The sequence below is a fragment of the Zophobas morio genome, unplaced genomic scaffold (genome assembly GCF_036711695.1).
Source record: "Zophobas morio isolate AGI-343-1 ecotype UQ-CSIRO unplaced genomic scaffold, CSIRO_AGI_Zmor_V1 ptg000058l, whole genome shotgun sequence".
In the NCBI taxonomy this organism is placed as follows: Eukaryota; Metazoa; Arthropoda; class Insecta; order Coleoptera; family Tenebrionidae; genus Zophobas; species Zophobas morio.
Genome location: NW_026972163.1, coordinates 458,799 through 478,214, shown reverse-complemented (window position 1 = coordinate 478,214; position 19,416 = coordinate 458,799). Strand labels below are relative to the sequence as shown.

At 35.7% G+C, this 19,416-nt stretch overlaps 1 protein-coding gene across 1 annotated transcript in view; it reads right to left on the bottom strand.

Annotated features, from left to right (window-relative positions):
- LOC135143289 (discoidin domain-containing receptor tyrosine kinase B) overlaps window positions 1-19,416 on the bottom strand; it is a 247,657-nt gene that overhangs the window by 139,004 nt on the left and 89,237 nt on the right. The window contains exon 2 of the mRNA XM_064075159.1: window positions 18,104-18,429. Within this exon, the coding sequence (XP_063931229.1) occupies window positions 18,104-18,212 (109 nt within the window). The 5' untranslated portion in view covers window positions 18,213-18,429. The remainder of the gene's footprint in view (window positions 1-18,103; window positions 18,430-19,416) is intronic.

The window sequence follows — 19,416 nt, the reverse complement described above, 5'->3', positions numbered from 1 at the left end:
AATCCGGGGATCCGTTAAACTAATATAACCCCGTTTTATTTGGCCACCTCTTAGAAAAGACGTCCGTGCATGGGCCAAAACCGGCATTCTTTGCCAACGTGTTAAAGTTACAAGACATACTAGCAGTGAAATAGGGGAATACCCAGAAGTAGTTAACAGATTTTCGCATCTTCATATCGACATTGTTGGACACTTACCTCCGTCCAATAATTTTACATACCTACTAACGATGATAAACAGATGTTCACCATGGCTAGAAGCAGTACCAAGTAACGACATAACGGCCGAAAATGTTGCTACAGTGCTAGAATCGACATGGATTTCTCGCTCTGATATACCGAAATTTGTAATTACAGACAGAGGTCAGCAATTTGATTGTAAACTCTTTGATAACTTGACTGCGTTACTCGGCATAAGCCATATCAAGACCAAGGCCTACCATCCTGCTGTAAATGGCAAAATAGAGTGAAAACCGCTGTTTAAAAGCCGCTCTATAAAGCTCAGTTAGCTCAGTGGGCTGAGAAACTGCCATTGGTGCTGATGGGTCTTCGATCCTACATCATTCCCAAATATGAGACATCACCAGCCGAAATAATTTCTGGTACACCTATACGATTACCGGTAGATTTTTTTACAAACGCAATTTCAAGAAAAGAAGTCGATCCGAATACCGTCTTGCACTTACTAAAAGAGCATATGAGGTGTCTACAGCCTATTAAGTAATATTGTTTCATCTACGCAAAAAATCTTCAGCGTTCAAAAATTATAAAAAATATAAGTCTTCCTATTATCGTCATCTGTATGAGGAATATCGAAGAACCATTAACAATATTATTAATCAAGGCTACATGAGTTATTTGAGGAACATTGAACTATCTCTTTCTAAAGATCCTAAAAAATTCTGCTCATTTGTTCAAAGTAAAAGAGGTACTTCTAGAATTCCAGGTACAATGAATTATAACAACACAGAAATCAATTGTCCAAAACTGATCGTTGACACATTTAGCGATTATTTCAACTCGGTATACGCAGCTTCAATTCTAATCAATGAGCCAGAACTAACGGACGTTAAAACAACTGGTGTTTCCTTAATTTATATATCAGAGAGGGAGATCCTAGAGGCGCTAAAACATTCCAAAAATTCGTTAACTATGGGATTGGATGGGATTCCATCATTTCTCCTCAGAGATTGTGCTCACATATTTGTAACACCGTTGCATCATTTATTTAATTTAATTCTCAGTAGCGCAACTTTCCCGGGCGTTTGGAAGAAAGCTTTAATTTGTCCAATGCTCAAGAAAGGAAATCCAGCCGAAGTCACAAATTATCGTCCTATCTCCTTATTAAGCAACTTTTCAAAAGTGCTTGAATAGATTATACACAAGAATATTTATTACAAGGTCAAGCAGTAGGTACATTACGCCTCATCAGCATGGTTTCATGAAAAATCGCTCCACCGCTACCAATTTAGCATGTTTTATTCAATGCATCTCTGAAACTATTGATCAAAAACAAGTTGATGCCATATATTTGGATTTCCAAAAAGCCTTTGTTCAAATTGATCATTTCGTTCTTATGCAGAAATTGTGTCATTATGGATTTTCGACCGGGTTACTTGACTTGTTTAAATCCTATTTACTTGGTCGTGAACAGTATGTTAAATATCGTGGTTTTATATCTAAGGTTATTAGACCAACTTCTGGAGGACCGCAAGGGTCCAATTTAGGCCCACTTTTGTTTTTGTTATTTATTAACGATATTGTAGACACGATTCCTTCGGAGAAATTGCTATTTGCAGACGATGTGAAAATATTTCAAATTATAAGCTCTATCGACGACTGCATGATTCTTCTAGCCAGCTTAATAGCTATTAGAAATTGGTGCATAAAAAATCGACTCTTCCTTATTATTAGCAAATGCTGCAGCGTTACGTATACTAGAAAAGTGGTTCCGGAGACACAGTCATTAAACATAGAGATTCATTTAAAGATTTAGGAGTTTTGTTTGATACAAATTTTACTTTCATAGATCACATCAACGATATTGTGGCGAAGGCTTTAAAAAATTATGGGTTTATTTATAGGAACTGCAGACAGTTTTCCGAAACTGGAACTTCACGTACCCTTTTCTTTTCATTAGTGAGGTCAAAACTTGACTATGTTGCGTTAGTTTGGTCACCTATATATCAGGTACATATTCAGCACTTAGAGGACATTTTTAAAATTTCTCTCATATCGAATTGATGGTGTCTATCCTGTTCGAGGTATAGATCAGTCCCTATTATTATCTACGTTCGACTTCTTGTCTCTTGCATCACGTAGAAGGATTATCGCATTAAAGTTTCTGTTTAGTTTAGTTAATAACAATATTGATTGTAATTACTTACTTAGTAAGCTGAACTTCCTTGTACCAAGAAGTAACTCAAGGCAATCCCTCATATTTTATTGTCAAAGGAATAGAACTAATGCCTCAGTTAAGTCGCCAATTAACTTCATGTGCGAATTATACAACAAAATATCTGGAAGCTGTGATCTACATGTCGATTCATTTCACAAAATAAAAAAGTGTTTGCTGGAGTGTTCGTTAGAATAGTGTTGGAATTTTTAATTTAGTTTGATGCCTTGTGCGAATGATTGTTTTGTTTCTTAATTTTGTAGTTTTAGGGTATATTTTGCTGTTTCCCTGTAACTGGGTGCATTATCTGTTGGGAATAAATATATATTATTATTATTATTAAGAAGACGCACCACGCTTCATCGATAATCTTTGTCCACAAAGACCTCCGTAATTCAACACATGTCTTCCTACGACATGACGTCATTCCAAAGCCTCTACGACCCACTTATGATGGACCCTTTAGAGTAGTTAAACGAACGGACAAGACTTTCACGATTGGTACTCCCAGAGGACAGAAAAACGTGTCAATTGATAGGTTAAAACCTGCATATCTCTTACAGAACTGGGCCGACACTACAACACTAGGACCACAACAACCTAATCCGAATAAATTACCCACACAGATCACAACACGCTTTGGCCGCACTATGCACTTCCCTAAGAAGTTTTTGCAGTTTTTGGGTAGGGAGTGTGTGGCGACATTTGTTGACCACAGTCTACGGAACCGTGCATAGTAGGCTAAGTCCAAAGTTGTTATTATTTTTTGGCCGTAATTTTTAGTCAGTTGTCGTTGATTAATAAAAGTTAATAAACTTGTCCTGAAACCCTTTAATACGGCCTTCGCCACAAAACCATGATCAGCAAATGTTAAACCTTGACATTGGACAGACGGCAAACAGACTTTCAGACAGACGGAAACGGCAAACTTATTGTTTCGTACTCTACAGGTCATAACACGTCTATATGCGCCCTTTATTCCCTGCCACCAGCTATAAAATGGAATAGGAAAAACTACCTTAATTTGCAGAAAACTGGAAGAAACGAAGCCTGCTCAAGATCGTCCTAGAGGTTTCCTAGCGGAAGTTGCTCGCGATACGGTACGCCTCAAGGGGTTACGTCGCGAAAATGTGACAACGGGTGGCGGTTATCGGCTCTTATCGCTTATAGCGCGCCTATGCATAAAAATGGAATGGTGGTGGTTGTATGGTACGTTCTCTACGTAGCGGTTAATGGTAACGTGCAGCGCTCACGTACGGGGACGGTGTCTGTGGTGACAGCACTTGAAAAGATCTATCGGTTTTTTCACATTTTTCATCTTATTTTTTCGTCCACCCTACCGGATCGTTCTCAACCAAGTCCAGAAACTGAATAATATTCTAGTGGCGTCGGCGTGGCGCGGTTGTCACAAAATCCCTAGTCTATCGCTGCCCTTGTCACGGCTTGCGGTCTGCCGAATCCTGTGCTGATTTGGATCTCTTGGTAACTTCCACTTTATTGGACTGGGCGTATTAATCAAGTGTCAAGAAAAACTTAAAGATTTGTAAAAATTGATCCACTCACTTTTTGTAAACCGTTTAAAACAAACAATTACTCCAGTCTTAAAATTTGCTAATGCAATGCATCAGCTCTTGTATTCCAGTACTACAAAGATTTGCTTAAGTTTGTTCCGTTTGGTTACCATAGACCCCAACATAACCAATGATTGTTACCGATAATTCAACTTCGCTGCTTTCGAATCGTCGAGTTAAAGCTTATGCAATAACTGTTTAGAATGCACTTACAGAGATCAATTCTCCAATATTTCCTTTCAGATAGGCGAGCATGAGGGCATTCCTACAAACTTTTTAAAGACTACTTTCGCAAGGGTGTTAGGCACTTTTTTATAGTTAACAGAGTGTTTGACGCCTGAAAAAGGTGCATAAAATATGAATGCAATCAGATTTTAAATTTAGTATGATAATTATGTTGCTAAAAAGTTCAATCATAATTAAAACGTCTTACTTGAGTACGGCATTTGCGAGCGCGGGCGTAAGAGGTACAAACCTGTACTCGATCAGAATAATAATTTAAAAAATGTAATTTAATATTACACAAACATAAAACTGAAATACGGCAAACAATACTGCATGAACTTCTGGCAAACTATACGTTATTTGTTAAAATTTTGTAAATAACTAGTACGATTTAGAAGAAATTAGCTTAAAAAACATTACCACATAAATAGGTAAGTGGTAATTTATTAAAGTGTTCTTTCTTTAATTTTCTAGCAAAAGAATGAAACATCATTGTAATATCAACAGAACTGTAGTTATCATGTTTCCAATAGATTATGCACACTTATTAGTTAATTTTTCACGCGTAATTGGAAAATTAATAATCCCAATCCTAAACACAACAGACATGTATACCTACATGTATTTGGGTAATCATAATGATTACAGTTGTATCCATATAAAAACTTGTGTTTGTTGTGTTTATTGATTTCTATTTTAGACTCAGCTGTGTTCTCGAATTACGACTTGAGTGAAATTTCTAATAATTTGCCATTCGTACACACGCATCAGCTGTTCGTTACTAATAGATTAAAATGTAGCAAAATAAATGTCGAACCAAATCCCGTAAGTTGCACAAGTTCCAAGTGTTGTGATAATTAAAGTGCAGTCAGATCAAAGACGCCAAAGTAGAGGGTAGTATTTTGGTACAGTGGAAACGTTAGATTCGCGATTTGCATTCAATAGAGCACAAAGAGTGCGGTCGTATTTTGGTGTTAAATTGAATTCAGCCCTTAGTAGTTAAACGAATACGTCTGGTACGGAATGAATAATTATACATCCGAACTGCACAAAGATGTGTAAACTGATCGCAGCATTATCACAGGGAATTAATTAGTGTTAAAAATACCATCTCGTAAAAACAGACAAGCAACGTAACCGCTCTACAGACAAACTTTTCGCATAAATTTGTTCTCCGTCTCTAAATTTCGACAGCCGAAGAAAGACTTAAGTCGTTATTCGTGAAGGCCGAAGCAGTAATCATCTAAAACCTGATGGGACAATGGGCCATTTGACTGTGTGAACGCGATCTTATCGGCTTCGCTGTTAAACACTCGCAAACTGTTGGCTCCGGGTTTACACTTCACCGAGATAGCTTTAGTTGCTAAAACGCTGATATCACCCATTACATCCCTCCAGAGCACAGGAAGCGTCACGCAAATATCTCATAGTTATAATGGTGTTACAAGTAGCACGTTCTGCGGTTTCGTGTTTACCTACACGTATCTGTCGCAGGCCTTCAGCAGATAATTATTGCCCGACTCTTTACTTCTTTTAGAGCACCCTTGGGGTCGTTTAGAACTTAACAGAAGTTCTAGGTCACCCTCACCACTCAACTTTATCTCCTTTTCCTAACGACGAAGTCATTGAGTTACATTTTTAATGTTTTGCTTTGCGGCGACAAGCACCACCGACACCGCATGCATAATCTCTTGAGATAACGAGAAAATAAGTGAGAAATCTCGCACACTTATTTTCCGAAACACTTGTAAAATTTTGCATAGGCATGACGGGTAAAATCCGCAAGCACAATGCATTTTGAACCAATTGGCACTTTCAGTAAACGATCGAGGCTAAACACTTGTTTTTATTGGATTAGCTGGTTACAGTAGTGACCGTGGCATGCTAATAATAATATATTAAATAAAAAAGCAATCCTGTTTCAGAGAGCCTTCCGTCGTCGAAGAGAAAGTTCAGAAACAATTGATACTACAACACGAGCATGCAACATGCAAAAAACTTTAACCAAAATCAAGTGTTAAAATCAAATAACTCCTTCAATAAAACTGAGCTAACCAAGTTGGAAAAGTATCCTCTGTATGTGAATAAATAATAGAGAAACTTCTACTGTTCAATCGCTCGCAAGTATAAGAAACACTACCATACATACACTTTAGCATTTATTTCAAACAAAATGGAACACACACTTTTGTTTGACAAAAATTAAGTCATTTTTCAGCAAGATAAGGTACCCAACCATACTTCTAGTTCTCTTAAGAATGGTTTGCCAATGAAAATATAACATTTTTACCACGGCCTGTGAAAAGTGTATAAAAGTATCGATGATTTTCAACGCCTGAGGTAACTTGGACATAGATTATTATTATTTATCTTTTACATCTAGCCACCTCGATGAAGACTTAAGGAGAAACTAGAGTACAAAATCATTCAATTCAACGGAAATTACATACAGAATTTGTTATATTTTAATAAAGTATGCCAAATTAATTATTTTCACATAATTTTGTATTTTCATGTAAATGCGTTCTGACTTAACACCAAAATTGTAACCCTGATATTTTTTGTCCCTCATTTTTATTATATATAATTCATTTATCAATAACTTATCTTAAATATTATTGCTGTTGTTTTTAAACCTTGATGAATTCTAATATTAGCTATCCCGAATAAAGTGCAGTTATTGCATGTTGACGTTTATGTGCAAGAATTTAAGAATTTAAAAACTGCAGTTTCACCAATTCGCTTACGAATGCTAAGTAATATATCCAACCTAATAAATATTCCCTGGACGCTCTTGCTTAACGAAAAAAAAAAAAAAACAAAAAACAAAAGTGTAACGAATGAATATTTTAACAACTTTTGCTGAGGTTAATTGCTTAACATTAGGTACCTTAATGCAAATTTAACAGATTTTAATCAAGTAGATTGATCACAGTGAGCCCGGATGCCCTCGGTGTCTGGAAATGCACAGACAGTATATATTTCAATGCAGACGACAGAGAACGCAAGCAAAGCAAGTGTGCTAGTAATTAGTATTTATGAACTCTGGAGCTAAATTATTCATTGTGTTCTAATTACCCTTGCAAAGTTTAGATGCGACAGCGCTAACTAGAAGAACATACTTTCTCGTTTGGTAATATTAAGATGTATTGGTCCTGTAGGGCGTATCGGTGTTTCAACTTTGTCCTTCGGGGAGATTTAGTTGGCATTTCCTCTATTTCTTTGATTATAAATTATTAGTAGGGTCGGCACAAAAATGGTTGCTGTATAATGTACTTTGTTACGACTAGGTGTTAGTAAATCAATAAAGTTAAAGCCGTGGCCCCGAAATCCAACACCATGAATATAACACATGAACTGTTTTAATAGAATTGAATTTCCTAACAGTGAAATTTTCAGGATGTTCGCAATAAAAACTTCAGAGTTCACAAACTTTATAATTGCAATAAATAGCCAACTTCATCCCGCGATAATCCGTTCAACGACCATTTCCAGTTAATTTAAAATTAATTTGAAATCGTTTTATGAAAGAGATAATAGCAATTTTACGTTTTGCTGGCAAAATCACCATGAATCTATTTAATTCTGCTTAGTTAAATAACGATTAAATTCTTTTGATCTACTTTAAATTTTCACAAACCGTAAAATTTTTTTACGAAATTAAGTTTCTTTCATTAATTTCACACGCGTTTTTCAACTTTTTCACAAATTTATTAAGGTGCTGGAAATCTGTATCATGATAACTGTTGAGACAAAACAGATATAGGATTTGTTCAGAATCGATTTAACACTGCTGCAAAGTGCATTAGAGAATGCAAAAAATGGCACGTATGTGATATGACGCTGGAGGGCCTACTAAGTATCCCTTACGAGACAGTCCTTTTACTTGGTCACTACAAGACTTTGGGACCGACAGTCCCACATAATCCAATTTGTTGCCGCACTGCTCTCCTTTACACAGGATAATTCAGTTCCAAGACATGACAAACATCGGTGAACTGCAATTTCCAGCCGGTACTTACTACAACAATACCAACTTTAGTGGTAGTTAGCTTCTACAAACTATTGAGTTCAATAAGATAAGTAGATTAAGTGACCCCTGCGAAGTTCCTTCTCGGTAACCTAATGATATGATAGATAATATCTTTTTTATTAATAGGTTCTTATATGTGCTCTCTCGTTAGTTGAGAGATATAGATTAAATGAGTATTTTATTGCACTGTTTCAATTAACACAAAAATTTGAATTATGCGATATATCTTTTTAAGAAAAAGAATTGTAGCAAATACATTTTTACTACGTACAACAAACAAGAATTTATATTGTTAAAATGAGATTATATTTTATTACTAAGAATGAAAAACAACATAACTGACGAGTTTCGAGTTTAAAATTCCGTTAATTCGTCATTATAATAAACTGATGTTAAGACGAAAATTTATTTTAAAAAATTAATGGATCTACAAGTTCACAGTGAACCTGATGACTAGCCAATAAATTGTATTGAACTGCTAAACTAAAGTCTGTTTGTGTTAGTTTAACAACTTCTGAGAAAAGAAGGTGCTTATCCAGTTTACCTAGAGGACGAATTTTTAAGATCACAAACTGTAATAATACGAGTACTATAAAAAAATGGTCGAAAGTTATTTTCACAAAACAGCCTTCGCCCCTGAAATAACAGGTATTTAATTGAAAAGTCACGCGTAGTAGTCGTTGGAATTTTATTTGACACAAAAGGCTGTCTACTCTTATAACATCCATTTGGTAAAAACACAACCTTACATTTTAAATCACACAATTTTCTACAAGTAAATATGTATGTAATGTAAATTTTCAAATGAGTTTTACCTTTACAAAAAAATTTGAAATGACATCATCAACATTTTTGTAAGGACATGTATATAAATTAGGATAGGTGCGGTGCAATACTAATGATAACAGTATTATACCGGGTGTCCCAGCGTACCTGCTCCACTCAAATATCTCAATTATTTTAAAACATAAAAAAATGACATTTGGTATTTCTTATTTGGTATGTTCAATATATGTAACACAGTTTATTAAATAGATTGATTACTGGCGTCGTATTAGTTTCAGTTTCGCCGGAAAATGCATCAACTTTCTTTTTTTTAATACGAAAGGGTATAATTTTTCAATAGATTAAATAGTGCCCTTTTTGGTCTTTTCAACGATATACACATGATACGATGTTATTTACTAGAATGTTTTAAAACGTCCTTAAAATACAAAAAAAAAAAAAAAAATGTAAAACCATCATATGCAACATGCAACCAAGTATTTTAATAAAATCAAGCAAAATAAAACGATACAAAAACAATAACTTTAAATTAAATGTTCAAATTGACGACCTTCTGCCCCTAAACAACATTCTGCTGGATGAAGTAGACCCCTGCTTGTTACTACTTGTAACATTTCTGGGTTAATCCCATCACCCAGATATTCTAACTCTCTTAGAGATTGTTGATGCACTCTATCTTTTAAATAGCTCCACAAAAAAATCGAGAGGTGTTAGATCTGGAGATCTGGCAGGCCACTGAATTGCTCGATTTTTGCCAATCCATTTATGAGAAAATGTATCATTCAAATAATCTGTTATTATTCGCGCGTCATGTGATGGTGCACCATCTTGCTGGAAATAAATTCTTTCTCTCACGACGAGTGGAACATCTAAGGAAGTTCGTTTACAAGAAATTCTAAATAGATTGGCAAATTTAAATTTGCTTCATAAAATCTAGGCCCGATAATTTGACTGCTGATGATTCCATACCAAACGCTGATACCCCAAATGTGTTGAAAATTAATATCTTAAGTGGAAATTTTGTAGAAAAAGCAGTGAGCCGTTGCTGATTTTATCAGTAAAATAAATTGGCTCATTCATTAATTTTTTTGTGTCGCCCCGTATAAATAATTCTAAAAACTATGAGTATGTTCATAAACCACGTATTAGGCATTCTGGTGGCTCAGTGGTTTATTGTTATATAAAAATAATACAAGTCAAAAGTATGGGTATGTGTTCTCGAAGGGGCGGCAATCCCAGCGGGGATGGTGGCGGCTCCTGGGACTCGGAGCGTCGTAGGGGATGACGGCGGCGGTGACACAGGCCACCTGAACAGTGCGACCCTGATGAAGACGTCGGTGATGAGGTACAGAGAATCTAGACAGTGGGACCCTGATGAAGACGTCGGCGATGCGGCACAGGGGACATAGATGGTGCAACCCTGGTAATGAAGACGTCGGTGATGCGGTACATAGGACCTAGACAGTGCAGCCCTGAATGCCGATGTGATGCAGGAGACCTGAATCAGTGCAGCCCTGGAGATGACGTCGTCGAAGCGGCGCAGGGGACCGAAAACGGTGCAAGCATGATGATATCAAGGCGTTGACGTGGTGCAGGGGACCGAAATCGGTGCAGCCCTGTGATGAAGATTTCGAAGCGGCGCAGGGGACCGAAAACGGTGCAGCCCTGGTAATATCCAGAAGTCGACGTGGTGCAGGGGACCGAAAACGGTGCAGCCCTGTGATGAAGATCTCGAAGCAGCGCATAGAACCGAAAACGGTGCAGCCCTGGTGATGACCAGACGGGGACTTAGACAGTGCAGCCCTTAAGGTGGAGATGGTGGACTTCCATCTGCCTGAAAAGTTGGACCTTATATAGGCAGGGTTGAGATGCGTGGGGGAAGCCTGCGTAGTGACGCACCAACAGGGCGAGGGTGGCTAGGATGAGGTTGGTACTGGCGCTGCCGAAGACAGCGCCCTCGAGAGGGTATTAGCGGAGCGCTTTGGAAGCTCCACTATCGCATACTATTTTGCATATTTCCAAGAGGGTGTATTCGGCAAAATTTTGATATGACGTGTTGTATCAATTTCTTGGTAGGGGATAAACGAATAACTTCTGGTTAACGATTTACCATGATTACGATAACCTTAGTACGTTTGCAAGATTTCAGGGTATTCGATTCTGCAGTTTAAAAGTTAAACTGCAAAAATATTCTTATTCACTTTTGACACTTTTTTCCAAAATTTGGATGTTTAACGTGAAAACTCGACATAAATTTATATATCACAAGTATAGGAATATATTATTTTATACAATTTAAAAAAAGCAGGGAATCGCTAAGTAAAAACAATAAATGTTTAGCAGTTAATAAATTATTCTAGTGAAATTTTCACAACCCATTTGTTAACTAAATAACTATTTTTGTCATAGTTTAAATATCATTGATGGAAAGTGCAAAATTACATTTTTAAATAGGTATCGATATAATGAAGACGTGAACGTTCAAAATATGATACAGCATTAATAAAACTTTCATGTGAAACTTGGTCCAATAAATATCCACTACATCAAAGTAAAAATTCATTAAAATGTAAAATTAATATAACCTTAGATTCCTTACATTAAATCAATTTCCCATTTGGAACATAGCATTTCTATAATAAACAAAAATTAATGGAATCTATATACGTCGTTCCACTAAAATTTGAAACAATGTATATTGACAGTAAATACTTGAAACTTACCACGTACCACACAAATATATTATAGACACCGGACTGAAAAAAACACCTAGATATAACAAAATCAATATTCATTATTTCAGAGATTAAGTTGTTTTTCATATTTTTATATGAAATGCATGTCTTGTTCGATGCCTTCACTATTTTAACGTTTAGGATAGTTGATAGTAGAAGCATTAGGATAACTAAAATAATAGCTGTTCTTTGAATTCATAGTAAACAACATGTAATTTGACCAACAATTTTTTTTTATAAAATAACGTTCTTATAATTTATTCTAATAATAATACCAATGGTTTATTAACGGAAAACTCCAATTATATAAGCAAAAGAAATATAAATAATTATTAAATATCTTAACTTATAACTAAAAAAATTGAAAAAAAAATTCTATTTATTTGACAAAACAACTTCTTGAATGACGCATTTTTCTAACATTTCCTAAAGCAACGAAGGTAGTTCATTTTCAGTTTGTTTTAGGTTAACACAAGAATGGGCAAATGACACTCTACGTGCATAACGACGTTTAAATAAAAACTTCTATCTCTTTAACGGTGATGCGATAATAATGCTTTCTTTTGAGGATATTCTCCTCAGCTATTACAAAGTATTGCCCTTAAGCGGGATTCCGGCCCGAAACAAGAACAAAGTGAAAAGATATTTGCAGAGAAACGGTTGACATATCCTGTCACTGACTCGGACGAAGCATGTAAAATTCTCTACTTTACAGCTTTAACCATTTTGTCTTATCGACTTGCAGACATGCTAGAATACATACCAGAATATTCAATACGTTCTTTGCTCTCTGTAAGTAGACATAGATGTGAGTTCATGCAGTTTCAAGACCACATCGTGTAGCGATGTTATGCGCTGTTGAAAATTGGTAAATACGTATTTCTTGTCTTACTGCAGTACATCCACATAAATGCTAGTTCTTGTAAATCTGCTTCATTTTTCGCCCGTCTGTAAATGTATATGTAGCTACCAGGGTAATTCAAAAATTAAACTCTACATTTTCTTTACTTGAAAGAAGGAGTTTGCACTAAAGTAGCGTTTTATATACGAAATGTTAAACATGTTTAAGTTTATCAGACTTTTTTGATTCCGAAAATTAAAGCAGCGATTTTTCACTACATCGATAATTCACGAAATTTTCCAAGATAATACATATACAGGCATCAAATTATAGGTAAGTGTTAAGGATGTAAAAAACTTTCTAATCTCTACAACAAAAATGTTATATTAAAAGCACCCTCTGTGTCAGGAATTTATCAAATGAAATATATCCGATTTAATACCAGTAATTAAATAGGATACCACCTCCTTACACGTGGCTTAAAACTAGTGTGGTAGCATTTTTAAATGACCCAATTTTTCTAGAAATTAAAATTAACAAATTAATTTTTAATTGACCCAAAATGAACTCCACCCTATGCAAGCAAATTCTAAACTTTATGATTAGGAAGCCAGGTGCTTTCCGGGAGCAGCTCTTACCATTTTGGGCATTGAGGTCATTGCAGTGAATATTTTAATTTATTTGCAATAAAAGAACAAGTATTAATTTCTTTCAAAGAAAGTATGCTCTCTCACTAGGAGTCTGATACTTTGGAATTGGTTTGAAAAATGTTAGGGTTATCTTGGATACGAAAAATATTTCCAAATTCACCCCAAACGTAATTGAATGGGATAAACTTTATTTTTAACCTTTGAAACAATTAGTTAATAATTGATTTTGCTAATCTTCTCATCCGAACGGAAATGAGATCGTTGTTCAGAGGACATGATCACAAAATTGTGAGTGGAAACGAGTACCTGCTACGTACTCGTTTCCACTCACAATTTTTACCACCTAGTAAGATAAAGAACTAGTGTTCGGATGAGAAAACGTACCACAATTAAATGCAGCACTTGTTTAACGGGGTTTGTAGTAATCACTTTGACGTAAAGTTTTAGTTAAAAAAGTATAGAAAAACAAATCATTCGCGATGGCAGAAACCCAAAACTTTTTAGCGCAAGAAAACTTGCTATACACAGATCTGTCGAAAGTGAAGTATCAGATGGGCAAACACCAATCTCTAACGTAGATTTGCGAAAACAAAAATCACAGTCACCTTTTGGTTTAGCGTCCTACAAGTGCAAAATACTAAAATTTTAACATCGTCAGCAATATAAAAAATTGAGAATTATTTTGCATTTAAAGTAAACCAATACATTAGCTTTTCATCAAGCATTTCGTAAATCTTAAGAGTAGCACAAATCTTATTATAATTTAACTACAACTATAAGTTTTACTCAAATATAAATATATAAAAATAGTGGTTATTACTGGATGTCTTCTTTAACTACAGCTTTTCAAAAATCCTTTTCTTACAAATGGGTATTCTAGAATAAAGTTAATGTTAATCTTATTATTATTTGACCAAAAATATCCTCGGTTTAAAAAATAAGTTCTTTTTGTGACAGTTTCTTTTGAATTTGCTACAGTAAATCCAGCATTTTTGTTTTTCTGCAACATTGTTGATGATCACTATATTTGGAAAGGGCGACAATTTCTCATATCTGGAAGCGTAATACCATCCTATAGCTTTTTTGTATCACTGAAAATTATACAGCATATTGTGGTTGTTGAATTCAGATTTTTCCTGCAGTTAAACTATTTTATTTCTCTCACGGTTTTGTAAAAGGATAATCGATCTGCACCAATTTACTGTAGTTGTCCCAGTTATTCATACATTTAAACTAGTTATAGCATCTCATCTTGATGTCATTTACTTGGATTTTGCTAGCCTTTTTAGAAATCAAGGAACTTAAGCACTTTGATATCAGAAACAAATTATTTGACTGGATAAATTATTCTCTAACTCGTCGAACTTTTTGTACTAAGGTTGGAGACATTACTTCGGACTTTTCGTCACGCTGTTGTTCATTATTCACATTGCAAGGCTTCCACCCTTGATTAATTAGCAAACACGTTTTTATCTCGATGACACTAAAATTTATGATATAAAAAAACTGACCAACTGATCTTAAATCTTACAAACTTAATTAAAATTGGAGAAAACATTCCCAACTTGCCTTATTTTCTGCATAATTCCAGCTTTGAGTAAAACAGAAAAATTCTCGAAGCAATAGTTCCACACGCTTTCTTCACTAAAATACAGAAACAAACTCTTATCTCACCAACGTGTCTTTTTCAGTGGTCGACTCACTGCTAGAAATATTGGTCTTTAAATAACTTATATTGCAAGTTCATCAGAACTAGTAGACATGAAACAAGATTTTGAAAAAACTCTCGATCGCATTATTTACAACTTGCGGTCTCCGAAATTTTGGCGTAATGAAAATAGGGACAAATTACTTAATTGGTTATGTTCTTATATGCAACAATAAGAAGAAGTTTTTTAAAAGTATATCGCCGTGATTATTTGTGTCGTTTCATCTGATGTCCCACAGGATACCCATTTGGGGCCTATATTGTTTTCGTTGTTTATCAACGACCTAGCGCAGTCTCTCTCTCCTCTTGCAGTCGTTTACTATTGTTCGCGGATGACTTTAAAGTGTTTGATAAAAAATCTGAACGTAATTTATAATTGGTGTAGAATCCAAAAATTTAGCGTACAATGACGTTCGCTCAACGAAGTAGATGAAATTGCTAACCTTGGTGTTCTTTGATAAATTAATTTTTATATTCATCTTGACAATATTACAAGTAAAACATCGTATATGTAATATGTGGTTTTATAGAAAGGCAAATCCCAAAATTTAATGAGGTTAGAGCTGTTCGTAAGTTATTTATCACACCAACTCTTGAATATTGTAAGACAATTTAGTATCTTTATAATTCAGCAAGCCTGGCCCGAAAAAGTTCAACGGAAGTTCGTAAATTACTTAATTTTTAAAATGGGATTGAAAACATTTACAAACAGATTAAAATTAGCCAATTTTCAATCTTTTAAATTCAGGAAAGGTAAAAATCATAATTTATTTTAGGTTCTAAACTACTCAGTAACAAGGTCAATTGTACTGAACTGTTCAATTTATTCCACCTCAAAGTTCCAAGGTTTTCATCAAATTTTCACAAGACCAACTACGCTACTGTTTATTGTGTAATTGATGATATTGCCCATGCGATAAACTCCTTCTAGTTCAGATAATGACTTATGCAATTATTTTTAGGTTCTTTAGTTAAACAATGGAGGAATTAAGTATTAACAAAAATATTACTGTAAGCTAAGGAAGTATTGTAATCGGGTGACTGTTGCTTCCATATTTTCTCGATGGGTCATGACCCCTAGAGTACGAAAAAATGGGTCCCCGGTTTCTGTCTGTCTGTCTATCTGTCTGCCACGTGTGGTTTATAAATCCGTGTTGAGTTTTTAGCCGAAACGTCCAGATTTTTGAAAAAAAAAATCAAAAATAATTAACATAATTTTGCAATTTAATTTTAAATCTGCGAAACCGAATGCTTTCAAATTTTGCAGACATTTCATTTTTATTTTTTTTATTTGAAGTAGAGGGGATTAGGCAATCCAGGAAATCAACATAATGTCAATTCGCACCCGTATAATTGACATTAAGCAATAGTTTTACTAGTACTCACGCAGCATAGTACAATTTTACCCTGATTGAAAGGTGAATTTACAAAAATATTAAACATAGTGTTTTGAGGTCAGTCGACTTCTGAGTGTCGTTAATTTGGCTGCTTGGTTTTATACAGAACGTTTTCCGAATAGAAGAGCACAAACGGATACGATTTTCAAACGACTGGAAACTTATTTGAGAGAAAATTGGCCACCTCTAATAAACCTTGAGAAACAACAAGTACAGGAGCGGTAAACGAAACAGTGGTATTGGACTAAAATAATCCTCATGTGAACCAAAGTATAGTTGCCAGAACAGTCGACATCAGTCAACGATCTGTGCAGCGAATTCTGAAAGGAAACAACCATCATTCCTATCATTTAACATTAGTCCAAGAACTGAAACCCACAAATCATCCTGAAAGATTACCCAATTGCAGCTTCACCAAAATTAGGTATAATCACCCTTTTAAGATTGGTCCTTTTTTTCGTATGAAGCAAAATTTTCAAATAATGGTGTAATAAACAAGCATAATTGTCATGATTACACAGCATAACCCTCACTGGACTAAAAGGCATTTTAAGCAGTCGACGCCACAAAAGTTTCATGTAGGCAGCAGAAACCAAATTATTATCGCTCCCTATTTTTTTTTTTGAGACAATTTCAAAGAGATTTCATGTTTTCAAAGTAAAAAAATCTCTGTAAAAAATTATTTGAAATTAAATATAAATTGTTATACACGCCACTGATAGTATTTCTTGACCTACCATAACTACTATTCAACGTGCAAAAACACAATAAGGGCCAGTCATGTATCTGTTGGTTACCGTCGTATGTTCGGTTAACATCTTGGACAATGGTAAATTTTTTCTATTCAGAGCGTGTCCACATGGTAATGCTTTATAGTGTGGCCCGCGAATTGTGGATCGGGCGCTTTTCAAATGGCGCGATTCCGTGTGCGCGAACATCATTTCCGAGATCATGGTACGTTCAAACCTCAAACTCACGGTCGTGGCCGTGATAGGACCGAAAGAATACTGCAAACTGAAGAACAAATTTTGGAACACGCCGAAGAAGAGTCCGACATCAGCACGCGTGGATTTGCAGCTGAAGTTGAGTTTCACGGTTTATAGTGCATCATACATTAGAAGAACAAGGCCTAGATCCATACCACGTTCAAAAAGTGCAAGCTTTGGAGCCCGTGGTTACAATTATTGCATTATTTCGAAATCACCCTGTATTGTATGTATTTTTGCTCCTGCAGAGTTCATGTAGGACTTTATGTTGTGTTAATAACGATAATAAAATATTAACAAAATTTATATTCGCCTATATATAGACACTAATAATATCGAAGTGTGAGATATTTATGTTTCGAAACTGTTGTTTTTATTAACTGGGAGATCGGTAACTAAACGGTGAAGAACACAGCCATAGAAGACGAAGTGATTCGGGGACAAAATGGTGAGAAACGACAGGAATGATCGGACCGGGGACGAAACACGGAAGTTTCAAAAAAGGCCGAGAACGAACTGCCGGGACGAAACGGTCGAGAACCAAACCGTAACAGCGGCAAAGTGTGGTCCCTGCAAAATTTATATTCAACAAATTTCAATAAAGCAGCGGTATAAAGCGTATTCCATTTGAAATTATCGTGCGTCCCCTTCGTTCTATTTAGTCATAAAAATGGCATGTTAATTTAATTTCGTCGAGTTGCGTGAATAACGTTCCTTATTCCGTAAGCCGTTCTCAATGCCGCGTCGAATAAATTAAGTAAAACAACAGTAATTTACCTAATTCCAATGCGTCGGTGTGGGGAGCAGCAAGGAGCAACAGGACGAGCGTCGTCGACGCCGCGGCGACCGTCGATGGTCCGATAGTGGCCATGCCGACCGCCGTCATTATCGCGCCAGCGGCCGCATGCCAGCTCACGCACAGGTCACTCACGCACGGGTCACTCACGCACCGGGTCACTCACGCACTGACGGTCCGCGCTGCTCGAATCTTCTTTTCATCCGCTCATTGTTAGCTCGTTTAACTCTGGTTTGTGCCCGTCCGCGCTGCTGATGAGGGATGATTGTGAATCCGGCTCCACTTCTGCACATCGCTTTTATTCCTCCTGAAACAAAAAGATACTCAGCCTGTGCTCGTTGCATACTGATTCATATGTGTGAAATGAATTACAAACGAAACACTGCGGTCATTAGACTCACGACAGAAAACCCTTATAACCAGAATTACAACGTGACACGTGTTTCTAGCCTTTTCAAAACACCTTTCTTTGTTGTGGCGGATCCTCTGCGTATTCACGTATACTATAGAATTAATTATATGCAATTTAAACCTTCATTCTGACGGATTTTCTTTATGACTTTAAATTACCTCAACGTCCACATATACAGTGGTATTTTTTTCTACAATGTACCCTATTGTTGTGCATAACGTTCATGTTAAGCGTAATTATTCTATCTGTCGTATAATATTTTACAGAAGGTATTATGACCAAAGAAATTGATTACCCTCAGAGACGGACTAGCCCGGTGGGATCTAAGAAGGGCCGTGAATTCCATACTACATTTGTAATAAATAAAACACGTTATTAGTTGTAAACAAACAAAGAATGTCTCAAATGCCGATTAAGTTTAAAAAATTAATATTATAATTATTTATATAATAATTCACGAAAAATTAAATTACAATTCAACAATGTAATAACATAATTATTAATAATAATTCGTGAGTTTTTACTTCCCGAGCGTAAACTAAGGTATTGTAATCGAGTCCAATTGGGCGACCGGCTATTTTCACATTTTCTCGATGTGTCATGGCCCCTAGAGTACAAAAACATACATTTCCTGTTTCCGTATATCTGTCTGTCCGCCGCCCGTCTGAATTTTGTTAGATAGATAATCTCCGAAACTGTCAAATGTGATATTATGAATATAATGCAGATGGTAAAACGCTAACCAAACATCCCCACCAACAATGTGATGACTTCACTTCAAAATTGTACATAGTAAATCCAGATTTTTGGACAAAAATTATAAAACAACATTTTGCAATTTAATTTTGAAACGGCAAATCGAATGCTCTGAAATCTTACAGA